Here is a 9,921-nt window from a genome sequence, read left to right on the forward strand (position 1 = left end):
TTAGCTTCTGAGGCGAATGCCGACATTTTTGTGCTTCAAAAGAAATATTTATACTATAAAAATTGGACGTGAAATACCCGGACGTATAAGATGTCTTAATGTTAACTTATATTTACATGTACGAATGATTAAGTTTAGTTTATGTTTTGACCAGTTTGTGATGACGAAAACCCTAGTGTTGTAATATATTTTCTGTAATACATAAATTTCTCTCAAAAATTCATAATAAAGTTCATCGAAATTCCAAAATGAGTCTGTTCTTTTCGGTTTTGTATTTTGCACTCAATTTTAATATCCGATCCTTCATACATTTTTGTATTATTCAGAATTGTCAGTCGATATGTGTTTTACAAGGATCACCAGTCCTTCACCTTTCATTTGATACCTTAATAACTAAAATATGTTCTACAAAGATTTATATTAACACCTATCCGTGGGAACTTCCCTTTTTTTAATATGTACTATTTTCGTATATGTTATTTCGTCGCCGGGTCAGAATTATGAGTGGGTCTATACCTCCTGGTAGTCTAGTTATAAATAAAAGAATTTACACACAAACGATTTTCTACGAAATTAACGCAGACATTCTTGCACGCTCTATGTTAGTTCTACTAATTTTTGGAGACACATTCAACTAAGCAGTCACTTAACGAGAGGAAATTAAAAGAGAAAAAACCACACCTTTTGATATGAGCAATAATCAGACTCTTTTTGAAAGTTTTCGTGGCTCTTACAAGGCCTGTTTTCATATATGCAATTTTGTTTGTTCTGTAATAACCTGTCTGAGTGTAATAAATTTTAACCGCTTCTTCGTCTGACAGTCTGTAAAGAAAAAGATAAAAAAAAAAAATACACTTCTTGTTTAGTGATTAACTGCTACATTGTATGTTATTTTCGTTTAATGTACTGTGTTGTTTTGCTTTAATTTCAAAGTTGTTGTGGATGACGCCTTTTTTTTTTATTTCGGCATATTGATTAATTTTTTTTTAATATACTGTAGACAAAACAACACAACTTTGAGAAATGTAGTTTTCAATTTGTAGTGTATAGGTATTTAAAATGCATGTTCAACAATATTAAGTTCCCTTTTGTTCAATTGATATAAAACATTTTTGAATTGAACACCATTTTATGAACTTTAATTTTCTCTTTTAATCATGTGTTAATGATGCTTTTTCTTTTTATACTGAATATTCATCATTCTATTTCGGGGAATTCGATTAATATTTCTTCTGATTTGATCTGGATGCTGATTCGCTTGTTTGAAATTGTTCGCAGCAGGAAATCTCTGTTGAATTGCGGGCATTCCTTGAAATAGTTTGTTATTCCGACCACCTGTTTTCCGAAAAATTTCTTCTTGAAATTGCATTGCATTAAAATGCATTTTTTGCATCTGCTGTGCATAAATCGGATTATTTTGCATGCGGTTTCTTAACTCTTGAGCTACAAACTGTACTTTGTCGAAATTTTTGTTTGAAGAATGTGACGGGTTTTCGATCACAACGTCTCCTTTTCTGAAGACAGATATTTCTCTTATGACAACCCAGTTACTTTGATTGGCTGTCACATTCAAAATAATACATTTTACATTGGCTGGAAGATATATCTTTTGGTCGTCTGTGTCAAACAAATTCCCATTTGCCTTCCCAATTATAGACCAATCTTTGCAGTTTTGGGATATTTTGACATCGCAATTATAAAAAATATCATTTGATCGTTGTGGAAGACCAAATCCTATATATAGACGAGTGATATTCTCTAGATTTAAAAATTTGATGAAATATTGGTCTCCTTTCTTTGGAGACATTCCCCAAAAGTAATCATCTGAAAGATCGTAGGCTTTCTCTGGTGTATGATCTTCAAACGTTTCTATATTGGTTGAGACATCGGCTCGAGGATTTAGATTGTAGAATCGTTTCCTAGAAAATGAACGTTTTGCAGAAGAATCCTGTAAAAACTGATGTTTCCCAGTAAGGGATGAAATCACACCTTTGTGTTGGAAAAGAGACGGTCTTCGCCTTATATCAGTAAATTGTGTTTTTATTTGTTTTAGATAATTGAACAAATTGTCGGCAGGTTGGTCCCAGTAAAACATCAGTAAGAAATTTGCTATTTCTTGTAGGTCACTGCTACGAACTAATTTACCAAGAAATCCTAAATTTGAAAATTCCAAACAAAACCATTCTTTTTGTAAGTTTGCATTTGATATGAAAAATTTCATATTTGCAAAGTAATCAGGAGAGGCTTCAACGTCATCCTCGAGCTGCATATAATAATATGATATATTTTTACAATACATGAACATAAACGCATAGTCGATATTCTGCTTGCTCCGCCATTTAACTCTGTCTTGTGTGTCGTTAAACGTTCTAGGCAGAGACTTAAAATCTGGAAAAAGGTTTTCACGATAATGAAATACTTGCATAAAGCCTGATTTCAAATGATTTGCATACTTGTGCTTTAAACGGTATGCTGTTTTTCTTATCCATGTTTGGTTTTGATCTGCCAAATATATAGCTAATACAATTTCTTGTCTTTCATTTTCATGGGTGTTCTTTATTAGTGAAGATAATGTTCCGTCCAAGTAACTGACGCCTTTCCTCCAAACAGTTGGTATCCCGATTGTTAAATAACCTGCAAAAATTTTAAAAAAAATACGTAACATGCAACATATTATTTTTAATTGGTCAATAAGTTCTTTATTTTTTTACTGCATGAACTGGAATATGTTTCACTTGACTACTGTTTATTTAATGCACGAGTATGACCATGCTTAACGAACACACAGTTTCTTCGTATATCCGTTTTTAAGTAAAAAAAAGTGATCGTTATACAAATAAAACCCTCAAAACCAAGAGGGTACATGTAAAATAATGTAGAAACAAAAGCATAACAAAACGTTTTAGGTCATCTTTGTCCTGGGGAGTTACTGTTTTAAGTAGTGTTGGTACATGTAGGATTATTGCATAGGTTTAATGAAGATTTAGATAGAAGTACATCATTGAGAGTACTGTTTTGTGCGCGCATATAACTTTTGAGAACTAATTGTCAACCAGCACCTTGATAGCGTTTTTACAATGCGAGAATATGCTTTTGAGTAACCGTATTAGACCTCCTACAGTACCCCTTAAACGATTGTTTCAAGGTTTTTTTGAGTGCAGATACCTTAGCAATCTCTCTTTACAATGGATTTAATGTCCCCATTCTAAACGGACGTGGCTGCGTACTTGTACATCCCGCAAAGTTGACCGGACGCTCTTCTTTGGAAAGGGGTTTATTGACGATCTGACAAAAACCTTCAGTGATCATATTTCTATATCCAAGTCACCCCTGTGGGTGTTTAGATGGTGACATCCGATACTTTGAGTCGGAGAAACATGTCTCATAGAAAAAAATATAATCTTTTAGAATGATAGCAAATCAAACTACTTAACTGGAAATATAGCAAACTGGCAAACTGTTACAAATGATAGGATTTTATCATTTACTATAATACATATAATATTTTACTTTTGTTTTGTCTGAAATGGCCGAGTATCAAAGCCGTTTTTCTGTTGACTTGTAGTTGAAAGTAGTTGACACTTTCCAAATCAGTGTTGTTTACCTGAAATGAAATGAAGACGAAGATTTTCACTGTAGTGCTTCCTTTCACTACTTAAGATATGTAGAAACGAGTTTGGAAATAAAGGACGACTGTGTTATGTAATTTTATTCATTAATTGCAAACATTCGTCTAGTGGTTCGTGACCTCAGTAGCCGAGTGGTCTATGTTGTCTTACTACTATCAATATATTGCCAACGCTGAGGTTGTCAGTTCGGATCTCGCATATGGCAGGTGCATTCGACTCCTATCTTAATTGACTAGGATTGTCGGTTTTCCTACCGCAATACAGTTGTTTTCTCCACCAAGAAAAAACTGAGCGTCACGAAATAGCACATTAGTGCTGAAAAATGCGTTTAACACCAGCCAATCAACCAATCAATCTATTGTTTCTTTTTTATTGCAGTCTCTTTCTCTTCTATGGTGTGTCTTCTGTACTATTATTTTTCTGTTTGTCTTTTTATTTTTAGCCATGGCGTTGTCAGTTTATTTTCTATCTATGAAATTGACTGTCCCTCTGGTATCATTCGTCCCTCTTTCACATATACTAATGGTTTTTTTCTGTATTCAATATATACAAAAATGGTCTCAAGGGAAACGAGAATTGTTACATGTCATAGACGTTTGATCCTCGCTATTCAGATATAAAAAGATTCTCTAAATGATCTTTTAAATACTTTCCCCGTGTTGTTTCCCTTTGATTGAACCTGATTCTTTCACTAGTTTATTTATTTTTTACAATGTACACATCGACTGTGTACTAATATATTTATTTTATCGGTTTCCACATTCGATTTCTTTTGGTGCATGGCTATATGAATTATATGTCCATATAAGGATTTAATTAAAACCTACTTCATTGTCTTCTTCATACACGTGACCATATCCTTTGCATTGTATCACTAAAAGATAATAAAACACATAAATCGTAAGCTGAGACTATTATATATAAGTATAATAGTCTACGGTCATAAATTTATTAACTAACTTAAAATTTATCTGAGAGTTTGCTTTAAAAGTTGATAATGGTCCCGTTGTTATAAAATGGAACTAGCCAGAATATAAACTCTGGGTTTGACAAGACATAAATATTGCTGAAAATATGATAGCTGAAATTCATGTAGTCTAGCTAGTATTCAAGATTAAAGTTAATTATGTCCACCCTCTAAAATTGTATATGAATTATGTCCACCCTCTAAAATTGTATATGAATTGTGTCCACCATCTTAGATTTAATATGAATTACATCCACCCTCTAAAATTTGTATATGAATCTGTTATCTCCTAGATGGGACATTGGTAGTTGGTATGCTGCAAATTCGGAAAATAAAGATATCTGACATTTTTGAAGAAATAATTAACATTTATGATCTAATGACATGGTTTATCACAAAAGCTTGCTGAACATTAGTTGTTCTTGAAATGTATTGTTTAATGTAACACATGAAAATGTATTGATATTTGTTTTCCCATAATGATTGCTGTTCTGTTTTTTATGTGGTTTAAGTTTTACGTAACGTTTTGAGAGCGTACCAAAAGATCATAGCCAATCGCGGATGGTTATATACACAGTGAAACTGTACAGTTGTTTAACAAGTTACTATGATGTACACACTACCCGATGTTTAATAAATCGTCCTGATCATGCATGAAATATTTGCTACTGGAAGTGAAGTAATCAACAATCAATCAATCAATAAGTTATACAACTGGGCCTAGATTGATCACTGTGAGAGTTTATACAATTCCTACATTATTATTGAAGTATGGATTGTGACCGTTTCATGATAAACTTACCTTTACTAGATGTTTCAAGTAAATACACGTATAGCAAAGAGTTTAAAATCTGCAGTACGAAAAAAATAACAGCAACAGTTATTATCCCTTGTCGGCATTTTTTGAATGGCTGCCATTTCGAACTTCTCATTTTATTCTTTCCTTTTCACTGAACCCTTCAAATGGAAATAACACTTTAAAGAATATATATGTCGTGTACAAGTTGCAATTTTGTACAGGTTATAACATGTACAAAAATATTGTACATGTTATAATTTGTACAATGCCAAAATACAAGTTATAACATGTACAAAAGTACCTCGTACATGTTATAACATGTACAAAATATTGCTTAAAAATGGTTTTAACCTGTACAAAATTTAAAATAATAATAAAGCATAATATACATTCCCGATTGAAATTATCAAATATTAAAGAACAATAATCAAATGCAAAAAAAGGTGCATTATCTACAGCATGCATAAAATACCTAATTTTCATACATTTTAGAAACAAGTTTGTTTCTATTTGTTGCTACAAAGCAGAGAAATGTGACACCTTTAAGTTGCACAAAACTTTCATTCTTTTACATTTACACATACCAGACATATAACTACCTTTCTTACCCTCACACTCATATCACTCGTTGGGATTTCAGACACATTTAAAGTTGTATTTGCAAGAAATTAAACCGGGTTTCTACTCAAGTATCCCTTTATTTGTCCAACTAAGTCTTTAGTTCCAATTTTATAGTTGCCATGTTCATTCATATTCATCACAACGCCTGTTCTGTTTTTCTCATCGGCAGGACCCATATTAATGGACGGAATAGGAATGCTTACGTTATCACCTTGGGAAATAACAGTTAATCAAGTTTTTCAGTTTTTATCAAGGCATCAGCTTGTACCTGCTGGCCAGATAGGTCCCTCGTTCGTGATCACTTGATGTCAATATTTACAATTTCAAATAAAACCCTCACTGGTATTGACAGCAACAATATCCCCACCAGGAAGTGCCCTCTTTCGGGGTAGTTTACCAGTAGATGTCATGCTGAAACCTCCTCACCGACCATGTAAGCGTCACATCATTTCATTCAATTACCATTGTTTCTGTTTCTTACTCAATTGTTGTTCATTGCTGTCTGCTGAATCATGACCATTTGTTTCACCATCAGTTTTAGTGATTGTGTCAGTATTAATGTCCGTCTCTGACCTTATCTTGTCAGTTTCAATTTCAGTGTCGGTATTATGTTCTGTCTTGGTAAAATGGTCTTCACGATCATTATTATTGAATACAGAACTTGCTTCAAATATTGCTTTTAAGTCTCCTTCTGTTTAAATGCCAGGTAAGAATACCGAATAATGTTTATTGACTACATGTGTATTTTTAAAGTCTTTAAGGTATGAAGTAATTATAAAAATACCCTATTAAACTGGTCATTAACTGTATCAAAAAGGTATCAGACTAACACGAATGGACAATATATAAAACAAAAAAAATGATTGAATAGCATTGATGTTAATGGCATGTGTTGTAATAAAAAAAAACATATTTTTTGTTTCAAATTTTGTACAAGTTAAAACCATTTTCAAGCAATATTTTGTACATGTTACAACATGTATGAGGCACTTTTGTACATGTTATAACTTGTATTTTTGCATTGTACAAATTATAACATGTACAAAATTTTTGTACATGTTATAACCTGTACAAAATTGCAACTTGTACACGACATATATATTAAATATAATGTACAAATGTATAGATACATGTATAATTATCGCTAAATTTGTGATTTAAAATTACATAGCTTGAAGTGTTTCTTTGTAGTCGTGATTTTGTGGAATGTTATGAATACAAGAGACAAGATTTATACCGATGCGAAGTTTAAAAGAGGGACGAAAGATAACAAAGGGACAGTCAAACTCATAAATCTAAAACAAACTGACAACGCCATGGCTAAAAATGAAAAAGATAAACAGAAAAACTATCGTACAAATGACACAACATAGAAAACTAAAGAATAAACAACACGAACCCCACCAAAAACTAGGGGTGATCTCAGGTGCTCCGGAAGGGTAAGCAGATCCTGCTCCACATGTGGCACCCGTCGTGTTGCTTATGTGATTACAAACCCGGTAAATAGTCTAATTTAAAAGAATACGAGACCTATTTTCGAGGAAGTGGGGAATCAAGAGTAGAGGTCTGCATTAAGTCTGGACTTTTTTAAACCCTTTTACGAGATTTATTCAAGTAAAAATCGTGAAAAATGAGACTTGAAACCTCCATTTCGTATTGATGTCAGTTTAACATCCAGCGGCAAGTATTTCATACTAATTTAGGAGGAGAATAAATTAACAAATTGAATTATTCATGCGTCAGATATTTCCATGTCATAGCGGATCGTCAATCCCGAAAAGAATGTAACTATCAGATTTTGCATGTTTTATGCAGCAAGAACTCAATGAAATGTACACATACTGTCAGTTGTTAACGTGTGTCACACTTTACCAATTAGTGTTAACTGTCAAAACAAAATTAGATTGATCGTCCAGTAAAACGTCATGAAAATCGAAAGGGAAAATAAATGAGTTGTGGACGAGATTATTAAAATTTATCACAATGGGAAATTCATGTAAATCACCATCATCTACACCATTAAATGTAACATCAGTTGTTAGTTCGATCTAAAATGTACTTTGAATTGAATACATGTCGATATACTCCAATTACTTTATGAATGAAAGGCCAAATGGGGTATGCCAAAAGCAACGACCAAATGCAAAAAAATAATTTAAATCAATCTATAGTCCAGCATAGTACAGTCGTCAAGAAAAGACATGTATCTTTATAATATATCAAACTCTAAATCATGCCTGTTTCTCCATAGAAGGAAAAGTATTGCTATGACCAGGGAACAATTACCACGTAGGGTCTTTTCCAGTATTAAGGTATACACAGACGGCACGGCTGGAATGCGTCCCGTTTTGATACTTTGAAAAGTATCGATGGGTTGCAATGCAATGCGTCCCTTTTTTCTATACTTCAAAAATATCAATGGGTTGCAATTTCACAAATATGTGATAACTACATGTAAGAAATATGTGAATGCTTATTGATTATGCGATGAAGTCAATGTTTATTTATGGGTCTTAATACTAAAAACTTAATGATTACTGTGAGTTTTGGTCTGTTTTAAATGGTTCTTTTTTCAGTAACAGGCTTTAAAAAGATAATTTGTAAGCCCAACGCAGCTCATTTGTGTTCCTGATGCCAACATACGTTTTGACAATTTGACAAAATAGAAATAAGAAGATGTGATTTGAGTGACAAAGAGACAACTCTCCACACAAGTCACAGTGTGTTAAAGGTACAAAAATGTAAACACCTGTTCAAATGAAGTGGATGTAAGCTATTATAAGCAAACGTACGGTCTTCGACAATGAGAAAAACCATAACCTGCAGTGGTTTTTATTAAGCAATAACTGTTGTATTATAAAGAAATATACCAAGAGAATATATTTGTAACAGTATATTGAGATGATAGAAACGTACATTGAAGTAATAAATTTAATATCTTTAAATTTGAAGACTTCTTTGGTTACGGTTATAATGACATACATCCAGTCGACAAAAATATAAAGGACTTTACTATATAGTAAATGAAAATGTTATTTAGAAAAAGTATAAAATTTCAATATGTCAGTAGTTTAATTGTCTTTATCATTTAAATAGTTCAAATAGGTCACGCATAGTTTACCTACTTATTTATATATATCAACAATTAGTGACGTATACTAATAATGTGTACATTAATAATAACCTCCAATAGTTCATATATTTGAAAGTTAAATGACGAACACAGCAAATATGTAGAAAAAGAGTAGAACGACATGCTATTTTATATGGTAGACAAACAACTTTGAAGACTTAACCGTTTTATGTAAATACATGTAGATAATTGGCATTTTGCCTATGTCGTAAAAAAAATAAATGGAAATGATTTTGGGCTTAAAGTTTTTATTTCTGCTTTGAAAAAAAATACACAAAGGTCTCCTTCTAACTTTATACATGTACATACCTACACAACTCAAATTCATTCCATTCAAAATATACTTAACCATCCAATGTTGATGTATAATACACGAAATATGAAGAAATAAATTTCCTAACAGTTTAAAACTACTAGGGGGTCTTAGCGACCTTGAATGGCCATTGTTCCGCACGGTCGACCAATTGTTCAGTTGTTTGAAAGTAGACGTTATATGCTCCAATTCAGATTTCTTCTAAAAATACACTTAATTGTTATTTTTAAAAGTTAAGTGACCACCCTTTATTTAAATCGCGAAACAGGTGGTCTTTAAAAGTCTGTTGTTGATATTTTCTTTAAGGCCAAATATATACTACAAAATAAACTGTGTCAAATATCATGGATATAATGTCTTTAAAAAGAAGTCAAGTATTTTTTTTTATAGATTTCTAGCTATTTTAGTAAAGAAAAGACGAGAAAACGGTCTTTTTATTATTAAAGTGTATTAATGTAC

General features: G+C 32.2%; 1 protein-coding gene across 1 annotated transcript; it reads right to left on the reverse strand.

Moving 5' to 3' along the window:
• Nucleotides 1-1,015: 1,015 nt before the first annotated feature.
• On the reverse strand, nt 1,016-9,592 carry LOC139481381 (alpha-1,3-mannosyl-glycoprotein 4-beta-N-acetylglucosaminyltransferase C-like). Its single transcript, XM_071264692.1, has 5 exons — nt 9,459-9,592; nt 5,399-5,553; nt 4,457-4,503; nt 3,511-3,604; nt 1,016-2,634 (listed from the first exon to the last, which is right to left on the reverse strand). The coding sequence occupies exons 2-5, from the start codon at nt 5,526-5,528 to the stop codon at nt 1,163-1,165; spliced, it is 1,743 nt and encodes a 580-aa protein (XP_071120793.1). The 5' UTR covers nt 5,529-5,553; nt 9,459-9,592; the 3' UTR covers nt 1,016-1,162.
• Nucleotides 9,593-9,921: the final 329 nt, after the last annotated feature.

Source organism: Mytilus edulis, chromosome 7 (genome assembly GCF_963676685.1).
Source record: "Mytilus edulis chromosome 7, xbMytEdul2.2, whole genome shotgun sequence".
NCBI lineage: Eukaryota > Metazoa > Mollusca > Bivalvia > Mytilida > Mytilidae > Mytilus > Mytilus edulis.

Bases quoted from the DNA above. Each gene is read 5' to 3' on its own strand.
- LOC139481381 (XM_071264692.1), bottom strand. From the start codon at position 5,528: ATGAGAAGTTCGAAATGGCAGCCATTCAAAAAATGCCGACAAGGGATA. The intron at 4,504-5,398 runs GTAAGTTTATCA...ATTATCTTTTAG, and splicing joins ACTTGAAACATCTAGTAAAG to TGATACAATGCAAAGGATAT. The intron at 3,605-4,456 runs GTAGGTTTTAAT...ATTTCATTTCAG, and splicing joins TGTATGAAGAAGACAATGAA to GTAAACAACACTGATTTGGA.